The following is a 20,884-nucleotide window of genomic DNA, read 5'->3' on the forward strand; positions in this document are numbered from 1 at the left end:
CATTTCTCTGGGGCACACAGAAGGAAGTTTCTCTAGAGGGCAGAGAAGTAGCCACTACCAACCAATCAATGCAAAGGGTCTCCTGCCTCCTTTGTATCTCCTGAGGCAGTGACTATACGATCCTCCCCTAAATACCGCAGGCATCCATAAATGCCTGTGGGGCGGAGGGGGGTAGGGAGCAAGGGAGCTGCCCTCAAAATGAAACATTCACCCAAATATTTATTGAGCATGTTCTACAACGTGTGGACACAGGCCCCGCATGTACCCTAGTTTCAGAGGTCAGCTTCAAGGTTCTATTCTCCCAAAAGCCTCTGGACCCCCCTCATGTAGCTTAGGGGGGGCCATAGCACCTTGAACTTTCTTGAGCCTATCATTCATAAAACGACATTTTAAACGCCCCTTTTCTGGTCGGCATGTTCTTCCAAACTGGAAACTCTCTGAAGGCAAAACCCCGGATTTCGTCCTCAGCATTGAGCACACAGCCCTGGACGATGCAGGCACCACTCAGTTAACCACTGCCGGATTAAATCAGACCAGGACGTAGAGGGCGAAGTGGAACCCGAGGAAATCAGGGCGGGGCTTCTCTGAGTCGGATCTGGACGTTACAGGGGTCAGTGGTCAGTTTTCCAGGTAAAGCGATGGGAGAACTCCGGCTGGGGAACAGGTGTGTGCAAAGTTCGGGAGGCATTCTTGAGCAAGGTGTGAAATCCTGCGGTTGGAGCCCAGCAGCGTTAGCTGGAAAGCGAGGGTGCTGGAGGCCAGACGCACCTGAACCGCGCACCCGTCAAGGCAGCAACCATGGCCAGAGGACAAAGGTGCCAACCCCCAAACCCCCTGAGAGCTAAGGACCCCACTGGGAGCGCCTCGCACCTCGCCTTGTCCGCAGCACGTGCCGCCCGCCTGCCGCGCACCCCCTGCCTGCTTGGGGACTGAGGGGACTCCCAGGGCGCCCAGGGAGGGCCGCCCGGGGCGGGGCGCGCAGGCGCGCTGAGGCCTCGAGCCCCAAGAGGCGGGCGGGTGCGCGCGCTTCCTCGCGCACGCGCGCACGGAGGGGGCGACGGCCGCGGTGACGCTGCTGCGGCGGGCGGGCGGCGGCGCGTGAGGCGCGCGATTCCCCGTGTCTTGGGAGCAGTGTCCCGGCCCCCGCCGCTCCCGCTGTCGCCATGTCGGGCCGGTCGGTCCGGGCCGAGACCCGCAGTCGGGCCAAGGACGACATCAAGAAGGTGATGGCGGCCATCGAGAAAGTGCGGAAATGGTGAGGGGCCGGACCCCAGGGTGCCGGCGGGGGTCGCCGGCCCAGGCCCACAGGAGCGCAGGACTGGCTGGCGGGGTGGGAGCCGACCGGCCGACGCTTGGGGGGAGGGGGGAGCGGGAGAAGGCGGGAGGAGGGCGCAGCTCGCGTCGGCGTGAGGTCAGAGGGCGCGCCGGCTCCCACCAATCAGGGGGTCGCCCGGCTTGTGGACCCGCCCACCTGCCAGCGGGCCGCCCGTTTCCCGGCGGGGCTGCGGGCTTCCGGCTGCGCGAGGGGCTGTGGGGTTTCGCCCTCACGCAGGACCCCGCCGCTTCCTCCCCGAGGTCGCGCGTCTCCGGAGCCCTTTGCGTTCCGAGCTGCCCGCTGTAGTAGCTGACAATGTCCGGGGGGGGGGGGGGGTTCCCGCCGGCCGGACCGAGCGCTCTACGTATCAGTTCTAAGTTTGGCGAGAGCGGCTCGTGCAATTTGCCCCGAGAGCCTGCGTGGCCGTCGTCCTCGGAGCCCCTCTCTTCCCCCGGTGCTGGGCCGCACGGAGCCTGCGGGGCAGGCTAGTTGGTGAAGGAGTCGAGAGCTACTCTCACTTGGACACGGCTTGTGTAGTGTTCATTGCGGGGCCGGTTGCCCGCCTGTCTTGCATCAGGAACTCCGACGATTTAGGACGTTCAAGGCTAACAGCCCCCTGTCGGCGCCAACTTCTCCAGTCCCTTTCTCTGGCTGACTACGGGTCATAGCTTTAAAGCCCAGTTAGGGCTTAGCTCCCTCCAGGAAGCCTTCCTTCCCAAGACATCCACCTATAGGGGGCATCATTACCTTGGTTTTTTTTGGGGGGGGGGTTGTTTATTCAGTTCCCCACAAGTTCCTTATCTCTTGTATATATGGGTTTATATTAGTTAAATAATTAATGTTTTTTTTCCACCTCCAAATCTAACCCTTCTAGGATTTTTTTAAAAATATTTTATTTATTCATTTGACAGAGAGAGACCACAAGTAGGCAGAGCAGCAGACAGAGAGAGAGGGGGAAGCAGGCTCCCCACTCAGCAGAGAGCCTGACGTGGGGCTCGATCCCTGGACCCTGGGATCATGACCTGAGCCGAAGGCAGAGGCTTTAACCCACTGAGCCACCCAGGCGCCCCTCCTTCTAGGATTTTTTGGTGAAACCTAAGAATCACCACACCTTTCTCTTTTGGCAGTCTCTACCCGCGAATCTCCCTCCCACCCCCCACCCCCAGCCCCCAGCAGCCTAGGCAGATGACCATCCTTTCTCCCCTGGAACTCTTAGCTCGCTTCAGCTCTTGCGCCATTACCCAGTCCATTCCTCACAATCCACTGAGAGTGATTTCACTTTTTTTTTTTTTAAGATTTTATTTATTTATTTGACAGAGATCACAAGTAGGCAGAGAGGCAGGCAGAGAGAGGAGGAAGCAGGCTCCCCGCGGAGCAGAGAGCCCGATGTGGGGCTCGATCCCAGGACCCTGAGATCATGACCTGAGCCGAAGGCAGAGGCTTTAACCCACTGAGCCACCCAGGTGCCCCTCTTCTCAACTTCCTTATCACCATGTATCATGATGATGTCCTTACTTAGTTTTTTATTCCTATGTGCTGCTATGTGGGACTGTATCTTATACATTCTTTATCTCCTGTAGGGTCTTGTGTAATAGAGCTTTATAAGTATTAGTGGAATTGAATTACTTTTTTTTTTTTTTAAGATTTTTATTTATTTGAGAGAGCGAGAAAGACAGAGGTAGCGAGAGAGAGAGCATGAGTGGGGAGGAGAGGGTGAAGCAGGGTTCCACCTGAGCAAGGAGCCCATGCAGGGCTCAATCCCAGGACCCTGGGATCATGACCTGGGCAGAAGGTAGCGGCTTAACCGAATGAGCCACCCAGGGGCCCCTGAATTACTTTTTGAAAAATAAAACAATAATGCCCAGTAGGGGTGCCTCGGTGGCTCAGTGGGTTAAAGCCTCTGCCTTCCACTTGGGTCTTGATCTCGGGGTCCTGGGGTCGAGCCCCGCATCGGGCTCTCTGCTCGGTGGGGAGCCTGCTTCCCCCCTCTCTCTCTGCCTGCCTCTCTCTACTTGTGATCTCTCTGTCAAATAAATAAATAAAATCTTAAAAAAAAAATAATGCCAGGTGGATACCTGAGTGTGAAAATGTGCTGGTACTCAGTACAGGTGTAGTGTGTGAGGTAAAAAGGGCTTTGGTACACTGAGAAAAGGCAAGTAGGGGGTTCAGAGCTAAAGGAATTTGATAGGGAAGTGTTTCTGGAAGGGATGATTTGCAAGGTAGGATATAGGTATAATTTGATGGAAAGAAGTTTAGAAGACGTTTAAGACTGAAGGAGGTTGGGGCACCTAACTGGCCCAGTTGGAAGAGGATGTGCCCCTTGATGTCGGTCTTGTGAGTTTGAGCCCCACGTTGAGCGTAGACATGACTGAAAATAAATTTTAAAAAATATTAAAAAGATTGAAGGAATGATCTGCTGAGAAGTAGCAAATCACATTGTGAGCAAAAAATCTGTTCCATTATTAGTTTTAAGAAGTGTTTTTCTTTCAGGGAGAAAAAGTGGGTGACCGTGGGTGACACGTCCCTTAGGATATTTAAATGGGTTCCGGTGACAGACAGCAAGGAGGTAAGTGTGGAAGAAAATCAAAACAACAAAAAGGTACCGTTTATTTCCTTTGTTTTTTTCCATGGTTGTGTCTTAATTATAAAGGAATTTATTTCCCGAAATTGAGTTGAAAGTACTTCAAGGCACCCTCGAAGGTGGTTGATCCATGCAAAGCCTCTCTTTCTGTATTATTTCCCCCCTTTATTCCCTTTTCTTAACCCCTTCCATTTTTTCCAGGGCTTGGTGAACCACAGCCCAGGCCTGCTCCTGTGATTGTCAATATGGTTTTATTGGAACACAGCTATGCCCACTGGTTTCCTCATCGTCTGTGTCTGCTTTTGAGTCATAATGGCAGAGTCGAATAGTTGCCATAAGACCTAAACTCCTGCAAAGCCTAAAATATTTCTTATCTGGCACCGTAAGAAAAAGTTTGCTGACTCCTGCTCTTACCTGACTAGCTATCCACTATAGTGTATTATACGTGTTTTATATGTGTATGTTCTTTTCTAATCCCTCTTCCCTGGGCCTATGTGGATAGCTGATGTGGGCTTATGTGGCTAGCTTATGTGGTATTCTTGAAAACTACATAGCGGGGGACACACGGGTGCTGCAGTCAGTTGAGCATCTGACTCTTGGTTTCCGCTTGGGTCATGAGCTCAGGGTGGTGAGATAGGACCCCTGGGGGGGTTAGAGCCCCTTGGGCTCTGCACTCACTGTGGAGTCTGCTTCAGATTCTCTCTCCCTTTCCTCCTGCCCCTCCTGCTCTTGCGTGTTCTCTCTCTCTCTCTCAAATAAATCTTTAAAAAAGAGAAGGAAAGAAAAATACGTAGCGTTGCATGATATTTGAATTTTAAAATTTATAGAGCATCGTGCTAAAAGCTTGTTTCTTTTCTTTGTTCAGCCTTGTTTTTGAGAACCATCCGAGTTTCTGTAACTGGAAATAGAGTTACTGCCTTTGAATCCTGCATTGTGTTCTCTTACATTTACCTACACCTTCCCCGCGGGGTAAACACCCCGAGTGTCTCCAACTTGTTTTCCCCGAATTGTTTTCAAAAAGCTCAAATTTAAAACACATGCAGAGGGCGCCAGGGTGGCTCACTTGGTTAATCGACTGCCTTCGGCTCAGGTTATGATCCTGGAGCCCCAGGATCGAGTCCTGCCATCGGGCTCCCAGCTCCATGGGGAGTCTGCTTCTCCCTCCGACCTTCTCTCCTCTCATGCTCTCTCACTTTCTCTCTCTCTCTCAAATAAATAAATTTAAAAAATAAAACACATACAGAAAAGAATATAAGACGTAAATATATGGCATACAGAAGAAACATAAAGCTAGTACCCTGGTAAAGATCATGCGGGTCAAAACATAGAGCATTGCCAACTTCCCCAGAGACCTCTGCTGGACTCGTCTCAGCTTCCCCTCCCTGGCCCGAGGGTCTTTCTCCGACTTTTGCTCCTCTTACCACTTCTCTATTCATTTGTGAACACTTCTTTAACTTTATGTAAACAGCATCATAAATTATCTGTTTCGTGTGTCTTGCTTTTTCTGCACAGTGTAATGTTTGTAAAATTGATCGATGTTGTCCTTGGAGCCATTTGTCCCTCTCCAGTGCTGGGTGGAATTGTATTATAGGCCCATACCATGATTTACCTCTCGGGTCCTCCTGTAGATGGATATTTGGGTTATTCCCAGTTTGCGGTAGCAGGAATTATGCTCCTGTGAACATTCTTATTCAGTATGTGGGTCAGCAGACAGGTGGGTTTTCCTAGGATATGTTCCTGGCAGTGGAATTGCTGTCTTGGAGTCTGCCTGTATCAGCCTGTAGTAGTTCATGCCAAACTGCTCAGAGTGATGGTACCAGTCTGCTCCCACCAGAAATAGGAGAGTTCGCATGACTCCGCATCCTCATGAGCAGTTGGTATTGTTTTTTATATGGAAAGATACTTGTGCTTTTAACGTGGTGACTAAGTATGTAATTACTATCAATACGGAGCACCTTTTCAACGTTTAGGATTGAACCTCCCAGATTTCCTGTTTCAGGAAGTGCTTCTTTCATCCATTTGCTTGTTTCTTCCTTATGACTTGTAGGAATTCTCTGTGTTCTAGACACAGTCTTTATTGGTTTCTTACTAGCAGACCTTTTTCCATTCCACAGCTTGCTTTTGCACTTTCTTTAGGCTGCCTTGAGTCACGGAAATTGCTAATTCCAATGTGGACAAAATAATTCACCTTCTCTGTTACAGTTAGTACTTTGAAATGTTTTAAATTCTCCCGCTCCTTCGAGGCCACAGAGGTGATCTTCCATATAGTCTTCTACAGGCTCGTTATTCAGTTTCCCTTTACAACACACCTGGCATTGATTTGGGGGTATTTTGAAGTAGGAGCCCGATTTCATTTTTTCCCACCTGGATGTGCATTTGTCCCAGTGCCGTTTATTGAAAAGACTCTTCTTTTCCTCCCACTCTGCAGGGCCATCTTTGTCATCTTTCTTTCTTTTTTAAGATTTTATTGATTTATCTGAGAGAGAGAGAGAGAGGGAGAGCACAAGCCGGAGAAGCGGCAGGTGAGGAAGCAGGCTGCCCACTGAGCAGGGAGCCAAACATGCGGGTCAGTGCCAGGGCCCCGGGATCATGATCTGAGCCAAAGGCAGATGCCCAACCAACGGGGCCACCCAGCCACCACCCGCCCCTTTGCCATATTTCAAGGGTCTGAGTGTGGGTCTGTTTCTGTGTGTTGCCTCCAACTTTTTGGGAGCACAGAGGACTACAGTGGCCAACGCTTAACAGCGTTCTTCTGGATGACGTGTGGGGTAGATGCCCAGGAGTGGGATTGCTATGAAGGGTGTATACACCAATCGTTTTTGATAACTGCTGCCCGAGGTGGCTCAGTTGGCTAAGCGTCTGCCTTCTGCTCGGGTCATGATCCTGGCGTCCTGGGATCAAGCCCCATGTTGGGCTCCCTGCTCAGTGGGGAGTCTGCTTCTCCCTCTCTCTCTGCCTGCTGCTCCCCCTGCTCGTACCCTCTCTGTGTCAAATAAAAAAAATAAAATCTTCAAAACAAAACAAAAACACAGCTGTTGCCCGATCTCTCCCCACAAAGGCTGCACCAGGGTGGTTAGTACACTTTCCCAGGAGTGCCACCGGCATATGGTACGATCAGTCCTGCCATCCTGTTATCTTTTTTATTTCCCGTATTCCTGATTACTCGTCGTGAGGTGGATGATTTCATCTCTTCACATTTCCTTTTTATCCACTTAAATGTCCTCTTCTCTGGTTTCTTTTGCTTATTTTTGTATTGGGTTTCCGGTCTTTACCTTTGTGATGTGCATGGATTTGTTGATAACCTAGATACAGAAAGCTCCGGTCAGATTGTTACCCTGCAGGTATCTCTGTCTGACATGTCCCCTGTCTGATAACTTTATCAGTAATAGGCCTTTCATTTTTTTGTGTCAGATTAATCAACTTAAGATTTTTGCTTTTTGAGTCTTGTTTCAGAATTACTACATTGCATGGTCATCAAGAACATTTCCATTTCCTGTTACATTTTGTAATTTTTTTAATGATGGAGATATGAATCTAATTTTAATTTTCCATCACACAGAGGGCTATTTGCCCTAATACTGTTTACTATTACTATTTACTTTCTCTCTTGATTAGTGATGTCATCTCTGTTGTATGCCATATTCATGTCTAGATCTGTTTTTGAGCATCTATTTTTTTTTTTTAAAGATTTTGTTTTTATTTATTTGGCACAGACAGAGATCACAAGTAGGCAGAGAGGCAGGCAGAGAGAGAGGAGGAAGCAGGCTCCCCACTGAGCAGAGAGCCCGACGCGGGGTGGGGGGGGGGGCTCGATCCCAGGACCCTGAGATCATGACCCGAGCGGAAGGCAGAGGCTTAACCCACTGAGCCACCCAGGTGCCCCTAAGCTCTCCATTCTCCTTTTTTGTTACTTATTTCATCTTGAGCTAGAGTGACTTTTATTTATACTATTCTACTAAAGTATAGTAAATTATATTAATTTGTATATAATTTATACTAAATTATACTAAAATTTATTATTAATATTAAGTAGGACAAATTTTCTCTCTTGCTCTAGGTTTTTTGGAAAAATAGCCTTTATCAAAATAAAAATTCCCTTCTCATTTTAGTTTCCTAAGATTCATTAAAAATCATGAATAGGGGGCACCTGGGTGGCTCAGCAGGTTAAGCCTCTGCCTTCGGCTCGGGTCGTGGTCTTGGGGTCCTGGGATCGAGCCCCACATCGGGCTCTCTGCTTGGTGGGGAGCCTGCTCCCCCCCCCACCGCCTGCCTCTTTGCCTACTTGTGATCTCTCTCTCTGTGTGTCAGATAAATAAATAAAATCTTTAAAAAAAAAATCATGAATAGATGTTGGACTTTATCCAGCTGCCTTTCTGCATTTACTGAAATGTTCATGCCATTTTCCTCCTCTAATCTGTAATCTATTAGTAAGGTGAATTATATTAGTAAAGTCTCTGAATGTTGAAACTTTTACATTTTTGTATGCATAAGAGAAATTCTACTTGGATATGCTTTCTTTCCCCCTCGTAGAATGCAGTGTTCAATTCACAGATATTTCATTTAAGATATTTACATCTGGGGGCGCCTGGGTGGCTCAGTGGGTTAAAGTCTCTGCCTTCGGTTCAGATCATGATCCCAGGGTCCTGGGATCGAGCCCCACGTCGGGCTCTCTGCTCCTCAGGGAGCCTGCTTCCTCCTCTCTCTCTGCCTGCCTCTCTGCCTAGTTGTGATTTCTCTCTGTCAAATAAATTAAAAAAAAAAAAAATTTACATCTGGTTCATAAGTGAAATTGGTCTAGATTTTCTTTTATTATCCTACCTTTACCTTGTTATAGTATTACGATTACATACACCTCCTGAAACAAATTAGGCAATTTCCCCTCTTGATTTCTAGAACAACTAGTGTAAAATGAGAAAGTTTGGTAGACATCATCTTTAGTACATTCTGGGCCTTCATTATTATCATGGTAGTTTTAATGGTGATTGATGCGTTTAGGTTTTCTCTGGTTTTGGTACTTATTTTGCCTTTTACATATTTCTAGAAATTTATCCATTGCAAATAGGCCATTGGTGCTTTAATAGGGTTCAGTGCTACGTCCTCCCCTTTCTTCATTTCCCCAGTTGTGTTTAGAAATGAGGCAGGGCAGTTTTTAGTTGGCCAGTAATGCTAGACTTTGGGCAGTGCATGACTCAGTCTTGTATAATGAGGAATTAGTTGGCCCATTCCAATGCCAGTGACACCTTGAACATCGATCACGAGTTTTCACATGCGCTGGTATGTAGTTTTTTGTGATATTCTTTTTTTTTTTTAAGATTTTATTTATTTATTTGACAGAGAGAGATCACAAGTAGGTAGAGAGGCAGGCAGAGGGTGGGGGGGAAGCAGGCTCCCCGCTGAGCAGAGAGCCCAATGCGGGGCTCGATCCCAGGACCCTGAGATCATGACCCGAGCCGAAGGCAGAGCCTTAATCCACTGAGCCACCCAGGTGCCCCCAAAGTTTATTTAATAGAATGATTTTTCTTTTTTTGCGTATATGTGCTGCTGAGGCAAGCACTAACAGAAAGATTTTTAATTTCCAGATATGTGAGATGTTTTAACTGTCTTTTTAAAATTGGTGTCCTGATTTTATTGAATCGATAGGATATTAGTTCTTTGGGATTATTGGGACTTTTTTTGTGATCTCATCTGGTGTATGATTGATTTTCAGACCATTCACTTGTGATTAAAACAAATATACTATTAAACAATTGAAGCATTTATTATGTTAACGCAAATCTTTTGTCTATTTGCTTATTTTTTTGTGTGTTTGTCCTATTATGTTTCTGAGAAGGGTGTGTGAAATCGTTGATGTATTTGCTGCTTCATGACTGATGAGTCACTTGTCATGTTTTGTTTGAAACTGTTTTTGGCGTATTCATACGATTATGCCATTGTTATTATGTCATCTGTTTTCTTAAAGACTGTATTTATTTATTTGACAGACAGAGATTCAAGTAGGCAGAGAGGCAGGCAGAGAGAGAGGAGGAAACAGGCTCCCCGCTGAGCAGAGAGCCCGATGCGGGGCTCGATCGCAGGACCCTGAGATCATGACCTGAGCCGAAGGCAGAGGCTTTAACCCACTGAGCCACCCAGGCACCCCTTATTATGTCATCTTGACCTGGCGTTCATTTTGCCAGTATATAACGTCCTTCTTTGTCCCTTATACCTAAAACTTCTTCTCCTCAAATTCGATTTTATTTGATACTACAATTCCTACCCTGTCTCCTTTTGATCTGTATTCGGTTTAGTGCGCCTTGAAATTCTCTTCTGTCACCGGTTTCATGGTTTTTGTTTATTGGGTGCATTAGCGTTAGGTTTCGCTGTGGGTGACAGAAAACTCGGACAGCAATGGTTTAAGAAGTTTATTTTACTCGTTTTCTTAGTCGTCTATGGCTAGTGCTTAGAAGCTTGTATTCCGGGACTGGTGTGGTTCTGCTCCAGAAACCTCCAGGGGCCCAGGTTTCTTCCAGGCTTTCTGCTCCTTTTTTTTTTTTTAAACTTTTAAAGAGAACAATGAGAATCATTAATAAATTAATTTTAGTTTATAAATTTATGAATAAATCAATTTTAGTTTAATGTGCCATAAAATTTACCATCTTAACCATTTTTTAAATGTACAGTGTTTTTTTATGTCTAAGTGTGCAGTGTAGTGGTATTAAGTACCTTCACCTTGTGCAGTGAATCTCTAGGCTTCCTCATCTTGCTAAACTAAACTCTGTACCGTTAAGTAACTCCCCATTCCTCTGTGCCACTTTTGACCTTGTATTCCAAGGTCAAGATCCAGCCATTCATTCTGCACATTTAGGCTCTAACCAGAAGGGCAGAAGCATGGGCAGATAGAATTTTCATGAATTTCAGTAGGAGTCTCCTAGAAATTGCCTCAGGACTTACGTATTTACCGTGTGTGTTTGTAATAGCTTGTGTCATCTCGCGGCCAGGACGGCTTGGGAAGTGTGAGCACCTAAAAATTCTATTAATAAGGACAAGGATTTTTGCCATAATACACTCTCTCTTTTTCCCTTTGTGCTTCACGATGGCTAGACAAACTTTTCTTTGCTGATTTGAAAGTTCTGCATTCCGTTTTCATTTTTTATTGCCCACTTCTAACGAAATAAGACTTAACACTTAACTGTTCTTCCACGCCAGTGTGTGAAGCTTGTCAAAGTCTGCATTGTCCCTTGGACGCTGGTAACACCCGTAACACATTTTCAACCGCTTCTCCTTCACCCCTCTCCTACTTCCATCCCTACCCTGTCCTCGGATTTGACTGGAATTTCAGATCAGATATTTCAGTTCTTACAGACGTTTCTGGTTTTAGTCACTGCTTAGACAAAGTAAATGTTACGTATTATGTACTCTTTGCATCTATTTTTTTTTCTTTCTTTGCATCTATTTTATTATTGCTTTCTCCTAGATTCATTTTTCTTGCTGCAGTATATCCTCCAAGAGTTTTGTCAGAGAGAGCTTTTATGGGGAAAACTTTCTGAAAATATGTTTTTACTCTTGAAAATATCTTTGTTTCACTTTTATGTTTAACTGGTCATTTTACCCACGTCTGAAATTCTAGGTTTTCCTTTAGCATTTTGAAACTATTGCTCAATTGTTGTGCTTCTGGTGTTGCTACTGGACAATCTAGTATCACACTAATTCTTCTGGATTCTTCCTAGGTGGTCTTGCATTCCTGGAAACTTCTAGGATTTCTTCCCTGTGTTTGCTCTCCCAGGACTTCTGTAAGACTATTCTGTGATGTTCATATCTAGCTTTTTTATTTTTCCCTTTCTCATTTGTTTCATCTCTTCATTCTTTTCTCATGAATTTTGATTTTCGATCAAGGTTTTGCTTGTTTTCAGCTGTAGCTATTTCTGCTACTAGACTTGGTCACTTAACTTTTATTTTCAACAATTACATTAACCATACCAAATTTCCTCAATTGGTGGTTCTTCAAAACAACTTTCCAGCATCCTTATCATTCTGAGGAGACTATGTTTTAGTTTTTTTTTTGTTTTTTCATTTTTTTTGAGAGAGAGAGAGTGCCACACCCGAGCTGGGGTGGAGGGGGGGTGAGGGGGCAGAGGGAGAGGGAGAAAAAGAATCCTAAGCAGGGGCGCCCGAGTGGCTCAGTGGGTTAGAGCCTCTGCGTTCAGCTCAGGTCATGGTCTCAGGGTCCTGGGATCGAGCCCCGCATCGGGCTCTCTGCTCAGCAGGGAGCCTGCTTCCCCATCTCTCTCTCTGCCTGCCTCTCTGCCTACTTGTGATCTCTGTCTGTCAAATAAATAAATAGAATCTTTAAAAAAAAAAAAAAAGAATCCTAAGCAGGCTCCACGCTCCGCCCCGAGCCCAGTGAGGGGCTCAGTCTCATCACCTGGCGGTCATGACCTGAGCCAAAATCAATTGTCAGACCCTCAACCACCCGAGCCACCCAGGCGCCCCGAGACTTACTGTTTTTAACAGAATTTTTTTTTAATATTTTATTTATTTGACAGAGAGAAATCACAACTAGGCAGAGAGGCAGGCAGAGAGAGAGGAGGAAGCAGGCTCTCTGTGGAGCAGAGAGCCCGATGGGGGGCTCGATCCCAGGACCCTGGGATCACCACCCGAGCCGAAGGCAGAGGCTTCAACCCACTGAGCCACCCAGGCGCCCCCTTACTGTTTTATTTAAATTCTTGTGTCCTCTTAGCCTCCTTCTTCTAGTATAGCTTCTTCTGTTTATTGTCTTTAATGGTGCTTGTTTCTTCCAGTGTCTAGCTCGTGTTTTCTGTGCACTTAGTTCTTACTCCCTGGGGACTCTGAGCTGCCTTGCTTAGCGCTATGTAGCTGAGGGAGGATGTGAGCCCGGGCTGTGGTTTCCTTCCTCCCAGTGAATTTCGGTCACTGGGTGAGCTTTAGGATTCAGCCTTGCCCTGACCCCAACTTTCCCTCTTCCCCTCCCTCCAGGGAGCTCCCTAGGACCAGTCTAACAGGTGCTGCCTCTATCTGGGAGCTGCCGTCCTTCCTTGTCCCTGCTAGCCCCAGGGAGCTGGTGGGTGAAAGTTGGGGCAGCTCTGGAGCCACCGTTGATTTTGCATCCGCTCCTGGCTCTAGTGGCGCCCTTACCCACGAGGGCCAAAGGTCAGGCAGTTAAATCTCTTGGACTTGTGAATGGGGCGTCGGGGGCACTGGTAGAAAGTCCTTCCCCACCCTAACCCAGTTCTTACATGTAAGCCCGTGGCCCTACCCTAATTCCAGTTCTCCCTGCCCGGGACCCAGCTGCCTTTGTCTCCCAGTGTTTGCTCAGACCCCTGAGTTTATCCTCCCTGCAGCGGTCGGTGGTAGAGGCCATCCCGTAAGGAGCTAGTATAGACCTGCCAGATTAGGAAAACGGGAAGTGACGATCAAGTTGGTTGAAGAAGAAGTGGGAAGGATCCAGGGGAATGGGACACTGATGAGAGAGTAGATTGGCACAAACTCCACGTGGTGTATATTTAAAACTTTTCAGCGGGGCGCCTGGGTGACTCAGCTGGTTGGGTATCCGACTCTTGATTTCAGCTTGGGTCATGATTGCAGCGTCGTGGGTTCGAGCCCCAGGTTGGGCTCTGCTGCTCAGTGTCGAGTCTGCTTGGATTCTCTCTCCCTCTCCCACTGACCCCCACCCTGCTCAAGCAGGTGCTCTCTCTAAATAGATAAATTTTTAAAATCGTGTTTTTGTAGTTTCTGTGGTTAAGTGTGAAGGGTGATTGTGTTAAAATCGTGTCTGCATATGAAAAAAATGAAGGGAAAGTGGTGTGAATGTGCAGCTGATTCACAGCAGGTTTGAAAGTTAGTAACAACAGTTAGATTCATGTGTAACAAATAGACATGCATGAAAAGTATAAATTAGTAAATTTGAGATTTCTCTCAGATTTAAACTTTTCACTATTGGGGTGCTCTCATTTGGAAATGTTTGGATGGATTTATTTCCTTTCCTTAGGGCTCACTCCTTGCAAGCTGGGGCTTACCTTTGCCCTGTGTTTCCCCACGTGTGTAACCTACATCGTGCTTGACGGAAGCGGTGTTACAGGCAGAGGTGCCCATGGGTGCTCATTCTGGGTGGACGGCTTGACTGGTCAGCAATCAGGCTAGCGGGGCCTCTTTGTCCTGTCCCTACTTGCCTTACGTGTAAAGCGACTTCTTCCTGAGTCCAGTCAGAGACCCATTTTTCCTTTTTCCTGCTGTGCTACCAGAACAGGAATCCTTCTCAGACGGGTACTTTGTATTTCTCTTCCATCCACACGGGGATGGGTGGGATAGAGCATTCGGCTCAGGGCGGAAAGCAGAAGAGAGCCACAGGGAGCGTTAGCGGAAGCCCGTGTGTCTGCCTGTCCCTTCTGAGTCACGACATTAGCGCCAGCAGGATCCGTTTTACAAGAAAGAGCAGAGACCCTGAGGCTCGGGGACACCTTATCCAGGATTCTGTTATTCCTTGGGTCCTAGATCTCACATTGTTGTCGTTACTCCTGTTGAGTCCTAATCCAGACCTCTGTGTGTCTCACACAGCACCCTTCTCCCTCTCTGTGGGTCTCCTGCTTGGCTCTGTCACATTCCTCTTTTTTTCCTTTTCTAGAAAGAAAAGTCAAAATCGAACAGTTCAGCAGCCCGGGAACCTAATGGCTTTCCCTCTGATGCCTCAGCCAATTCCTCTCTTCTTCTTGAATTCCAGGGTGAGTTGCGTCCGTATGGCTTCCTTGCAGGAAAAGCAGCACTTAGACCCGCACCCATACGTGACGGGAAGAATAGTTCCCCGAGTCCCTCCAGTGCCTGCTGCTCTGCCGGCGTCTTGCTGGCACCTTACATCGAGTCTTTTCCTTGAAGCCTCACCACAACCCTGTGAGGCAGATGATCGGCGCTTCATGTTCCATTTAGGGAAACTGAGGCCCAGAGAGCTGAAGTGCTGTATCTCAGGGTACATAGCCAGTAAGTGACAGACCCCGTGTTAGGCTTTCTGGCTCAGAAGCTCTCTTCTTCAGATGCTGTGTTTTATGACGATAGTGCCTTGGAGCCGGCCGCCCAAAGCCAGGGCCTCTCCTGTCCACTTTCAGCCAAGTTCCACCTCCTGAACCAGTCAGTCTTCAGTGAATGTCCCGCCTGTGTTGACCCCGCGGTCGCCGTCCTACCTTTACACCTGGGGGGTGGCGGCTTTTCAGAAGGACTTGCCCTTGAGCTTCTTGTTTTTATCCTTACCTCAGCCTGTGACGGAAAGCAGGCGGTTATCATCAGCCCCAGCGAAGGAAGCCGATGCTCAGGGAAGAAGTGTTTGCCTAAGCTCAGAAGTGACAGAGCTTTATTCTTTTTCTAGTAAAATGCCGCTTCCGTTTTAGCATAGAAGATCCTGGTCTTTGTGGGAGTAAAGAATAGAAAGGGCTTACAATTTTCCCTTTGCAATAAGACTGGGAGCCTGCAGGTATCCACTCCCCGGCTCTCCCCTAGCCCCCAAGGTCAGTGAGTATGATAGAGGAAGGGGAATATAAGGGAACGGTTTTCTAGCTCTGTCTGGGGTGTCCAATAATCACAAAGCTCTGGGAGACGTATGAAGCCCTGTTTCCCCATCTGGCCACCATGCCGTCCCTTTCATTTGGTGAACATTTGATGAACTCCTACTGTGTGCCAGGCACTGGTAGCACACCGGAAGTCCCAGGACCAGCGAGCCACAAAGCCTGCCTGCAGTGTGTGACAGAAGGAAATCGGAGTGTAAAATAATGAGTGTGGATGTGCGTGGGATACAACAGGAGCGTAGAGGAGGTGGTCATTTCCACCCAAGGGATCCTGGGACCCAGGGCTCACAGAGGACGTGATGCTTGGGCTGAATAGTGCTCCATATCTGGGCTCTCCCGGAAGACTGGAAAGAGCAAGTCCTGCCGGACACCTGTGCGTGAAGCGGGTCTTCGCGAGTCCTCACGGCTGGAGCCCATCCAGGCTCGCATGTGGACAATCAGCGGGCAGTGAGCCTGGAGGTCAGAGGAGATTTTGCAGGTTGTGATAGGGCCATCTGTGCCTGCCCTGGGGAAGCCCTGGAGTTTGAATTGTATCCTTCGGGCAGCAGGGAGCCACGGAAGGATTTAGAGTGATCACCCTGGCAACGGTGGGAAGTGCTGGTGGGAGGACAGGAGACCGAAGGAAGGGCGGTTGGGCTGTGGCGGGAGGCCTGCCCTAAGGTGGCAGGAGTGGAAGGAGTGAACGGCGGTGATGTCAGAGCAGTAGGAAGGGTCAGCTCCGGGGACCAGCCGCTGCAGGTAAGGGAGGGGAAGGGAGTTTTTGACTCCTGACTGTTGACGTCAGGTGGTGACTTGCAGCCTTCAGACAGACCTTCCCAGGTGGGAATTTCTTGGTCCTCGAGGCGGTCAGGTGGCGCCCGGTCTGCTAAAGGGCCTGTGTGACCACCTGCCGGTACCACCACCTTCCCTGAGATAGCCAAGAAGGCCACGCAGACTTTAGTGTTTTCTACACACCCCGTGTTGAGAAAGGTTGAGGGCACAGCTGCGTCCCTCCCTTCCATTGGGCGTGAGAAAATACCAGGTCCAGGCTCTAATTGGTGGGTAATAAAGAAGGGAATACCAAGCCTATCCTGACCTTCCTGAAATATAAATATTGCATAACCTAAAGATTCTGGCTCCCTCTGGTGCTTAGAATGTATGTTGTGAAAGAGAAAACGTTTAGATTATTCAACTCAGACTGGTGACCATTTGCCCTACCTTTGTTTGTCTGCCTTTGGCTGAGGGGACGTCTGGGCAGCGATCATTGCATTTGGTTGTGCCCATGGCTGCCTGAGGAGGCACCAGGCCCTCTGCTGCGAACTGTTCCTCTCAAGAAAAATGACTACTCTCAGCTATCGCCTTTGTCGTGTTTGGTTTTCAGATGAAAACAGCAACCAGAGTTCGGTGTCCGATGTCTATCAACTCAAGGTGGATAGCAGCACCAACTCGAGCCCCAGCCCCCAGCAGAGTGAGTCCCTGAGCCCAGCACACACCTCTGACTTCCGCACAGACGACTCCCAGCCCCCGACGCTGGGCCAGGAGATCCTCGAGGGTGAGTCACAGTTGGCCCAGGACGAGCGTCTTGGAGGGGCCTGTACTCTTGAAGTTTCTTTTCTTTGGAGGAAGAGGTTAGAGAAGGTGCCTCTGGCCTGGCAGCCTTGAGCCATTTAACAGTGTGGGCTTTTGCGGGGAAGGGTTGTGTTTTCCCCGCTCGCAGGATGAAAGAAGGGAACATGCCTGAGCGGCCGGCTCTGAGCAAGGCACTTTTCCTGTCGATGCCTGGTGTACTGCTCTGAAAGCCCGGGGACTAGCAGGTGTTGTCTCCGCTGTGCAGACGAGGAGGTGGAGTCTTAGAAAGGTTAAATGGCTTGTCCAGGATCGCATAGCCAGGAACTGGTGGAACTGAGGTCTCCAGATTCATGCCTTCTGCCTTCAGAAATGATGCTCTTCCCGCTGCAGCCTGCGCATTTCTTCTGATAACGTGTTGATTCCCCAGCCAGTGCTGGCCTCCACCGGCGTGGCTCTTAGGGAGGCTCCCTCAACCTGAGGCAGGAGGCCATGCAGTTGGACTGATCTTGCTGCCTTTTTTGTTTGTGTTTTTCTTTTTTTTAAAGGGGCGGGGTGAGGGAGAGGGAGACACAGAACTTCTTTTTTTTTTTTTTAAGATTTTATTTATTTATGTATTTGTCAGAGAGAGAGAGAGAGAGCGCACACAAGCAGGCAGAGTGGCAGACAGAGGGAGAAGCAAGCCCCCGCTGAGCTAGGAGCCTGATGTGGGACTTGATTCCAGGACCCTGGGATCATGACCTGAGCTGAAGGCAGTGGTTTAATCAACTGAGCCACCCAGGCATCCCAAGACAGAGAATCTTCAGCAGGCTCCATGTGGAGCTTGACTTGGGTCTTGATCTCACAACTACAAGGTCACGACCTGAGCCGAAATCAAGAGTCAGATGCTTAACCGACTGAGCCAGCCAGGCCCCCTTGACCTTGCTGCTTTTTCAGAACCCTCCCTGCCTGCCTCAGAAGTCGCTGATGAACCTCCTACCCTCACGAAGGAAGAACCAGTTCCACTAGAGACACAGGTAAGGAACACTTTGGGTTTTCCAGGGTTTTTTTTTTGCTTTTTTTTAAAAAAATATTTTGTTTATTTATTTGACAGAGATCACAAGCAGGCAGAGAGGCAGGCAGAGAGAGAGGAAGGGAAGCAGGCTCCCCGCCAAGCAGAGAGCGCGATGTGGGGCTCGATCCCAGGACCCTGAGATCATGCCCTGAGCCGAAGGCAGAGGCTTTAACCCACTGAGCCACCCAGGCGCCCCGGGTTTTCCAGTTTTTTTTTAAAAAAAGGGACTCTGGGGGCGCCTGGGTGGCTCAGTGGGTTAAAACCTCTGCCTTCGGCTCAGGGCATGATCCCAGGGTCCTGGGATCGAGCCCCGCATCGGGCTCTCTACTCCGCGGAGAGCCTGCTTCCTCCTCTCTCTCTGCCTGCCTCCCTGCCTAGTTGTGATTTCTCTCTGTCAAATAAATAAAATATTTAAAAAAAAAAGGGGGGGAACTCTGGAAAAAAAAAAGGAAAAAAAGGGACTCTGTTGATATGAATTAGACTTTATAGCATCGAGTATAGTGTGCGGAGGCAGCAAGGGAAACTGGCGCGTCCCGGTTATGAGGTAGAGGAAGAAGTCTGTCTGCAGGAAGGCTGTGGGTGGGCTTCTGGGCTGTGGTTAGGGTGGATGGGAGGTTCTAGTAGAGAGGGGTGGCCCTATTATAATTGCATGCTCTGCTCCCAGGTTGCCGAGGAAGAGGAAGACTCTGGTGCCCCGCCCCTGAAACGCTTCTGCGGGGACCAGCCCACAGCGCCGCAGACAGCATCAGAAAGCTAGCACCCTCCTGGCGCGCTCCGCCTCCTGGCCCCCTGCCTCTATTTATTGCGTTCTGGTTCTGGCTGTGCTTTGTTGCTGGGGTAAGGGCAAGCACTGGGGTCCAGAGCCTGCACATAGGAGCCTTCTGGGCTGGAAGGTGGCACTTGGGGTTGTAGCATCATCTTCCCATCCCTGGCACCTGTGTCCGCTTGCTCCTGAGAAGAGGAGCACTCCTGTCTTTTTTGCACCCCGAGCAGGCTGGAGCGTCAGCCATCCCAAGGTCCATCTGTCTTCTCCAGGTAGCAAGCAGTCTCTGCTCCAGGACCTCTGGACGGAGCTGCTGGTGCTTCTCCAGGAGGAAAGAGATGTGGAAGGCGCTCTCTAGAGAAGAGAGTGCCTAGGTAACTTGAACTTGGAGACTGTACTTTCATGAACTTTCCCATTCTGCTAGGGGCCTGTAAGCCGCCGTTGGAGAAGGCCTGGTAGAGACTTTGGAGGGAAGGGAAGGGCTCTACATGAGGGCAGGAAAGTCTGTATAGGTTTCCTGCTGTCCTGGCACTTCTGCCCATTCCTGAGGTTGTCCTGCCTCTCATGGGCTCTCCAGCTGCTGACAGTCCTTTGTGCCCTGCTGTAACCATCCTCTTCCCCCAACACACACCGAGCTTTCCCCAGTTCTCACCTGTACATTGCATTCCAGCATCCCCTGCTCCTGCTGCGGTCCCCTGCCTCCTGCCACAGACTCTGCCCCAGCGAGGATTTGAGGTTCTGACAACAGTACCCATCCCCCCCCCCCAACAGTACTCCTTCAGCTCAGACTTTCTAGAAAGTTCCCTCTTTGAAATTTGCATGTTTAATTGAACTTTGTGATTTTATTTTTTGTTCAAAAAAGTTTAAGAAAATGGAAATGGGCAACAGTGAGTGAAGACATATTTTAGCACTGAATAGAATATTTTTAAAATTAAACTATTTGAAATATGTTTTGTTGGTATTTGAGTGCTTCTTTCTTGAAGGTCTTGGGGGCAGGGGCTAGTGGGGGAATGGCTGAGGGCCTGCCAATTGTCTACTCCCTCAAAGGGATCTTCTGATAGAAATGATTTGGAGACCCGCTTTGAAGTTGTCGTGCAGTCTGATTTATATTTCTGTCCCTGTGTACAGTGAATTCAGCCAATGTTTGTTTGCTGTGGCTCCAGGTCCTCAGGAGGCATTCATGAATGTTTTTTGCTTTTTAAAAAAAATTTTTTTAAAGATTTTATTTATTTATTTATTTGACAGACAGAGAGCACAAGTAAGGCAGAGAGGCAGGCAGAGAGAGGGAGAAGCAGACTCCCTGCGGAGTAGAGAGCCGGATGTGGGGCTCATCCCAGGACCTTGAGATCATGACCTGAGCCGAAGGCAGAGGCTTAACCCACTGAGCCACCCAGGCGCCTCTGTTTTTTGCTTTTTTACTTTTTTATATCATGGTAAAAGGCACATAACATAAAATTTACCATTTTAACCACTTAGAAGTATACAACTCAGTGGCACTAAGCACATTCACGATACTGTGCAGTCATCACACAGAGGCCAGGAACCCTGTCCCTCGGGAGACCGTCTGGCGAGGGAGTAGACCTGCCTAGAAACTCCTAGAGTGCAGTGGAGTAGGTGCTGGCGTGGAGCCCACGAAGGAGCATGTGGGATGATGAAAAGATGGACCGGAAACCATCCTCTTCTCTGGCTGACTTCCACTTTAGCACCGCTCCTCACCGATACTCTAAGAAACCAGGCTAGCGTCTCCGGCAGCATCCCAGAATCTTGATGGACTAAATAAGGGTTAGAGAAGAAAAAGAGAGGAGGAAGCGTCAAGCAATGACCACAAATTATTCGCAAATAATTCAGAAAACTCCCTCTGGATATCAGTAGGCCCGATGCATAGGCACATTCGAATTATTAAGAAAAATAGATACAAGCCCACGAACTAAATGCGCTGAATACGAGTAAGCACAAAAGAAGAGCAACAGAGCTCGGATTTTGCCCGGGAGAATGTGGGAGTTCGGAGAAGTTGAGGCTGTGGGAGCAGACCTCCATGCCTCGGTTTCGGGCCGTCCTGAAAAACGGCATCTTTTTAACA

General features: G+C 48.5%; 1 protein-coding gene across 2 annotated transcripts; it reads left to right on the forward strand.

The window, feature by feature from the left end:
• Positions 1 to 489: 489 nt before the first annotated feature.
• Positions 490 to 19,754, forward strand: BCL7B (BAF chromatin remodeling complex subunit BCL7B). Of its 2 annotated transcripts, none has more exons than XM_045994114.1 (6): positions 490 to 815; positions 3,806 to 3,881; positions 14,515 to 14,611; positions 16,803 to 16,973; positions 17,924 to 18,003; positions 18,706 to 19,754. In XM_045994114.1, exons 1-6 carry the CDS (start codon positions 799 to 801, stop codon positions 18,796 to 18,798), a joined length of 534 nt encoding a protein of 177 aa, XP_045850070.1. In that variant the 5' UTR covers positions 490 to 798; the 3' UTR covers positions 18,799 to 19,754. The 2 variants fall into 2 exon arrangements, with proteins under 2 accessions (XP_045850070.1, XP_045850069.1); XM_045994113.1 differs by lacking the exon at positions 490 to 815 and adding an exon at positions 1,031 to 1,255.
• The last annotated feature ends 1,130 nt before the right edge of the window (positions 19,755 to 20,884 follow it).

The sequence above is a fragment of the Meles meles genome, chromosome 21 (genome assembly GCF_922984935.1).
Source record: "Meles meles chromosome 21, mMelMel3.1 paternal haplotype, whole genome shotgun sequence".
In the NCBI taxonomy this organism is placed as follows: Eukaryota; Metazoa; Chordata; class Mammalia; order Carnivora; family Mustelidae; genus Meles; species Meles meles.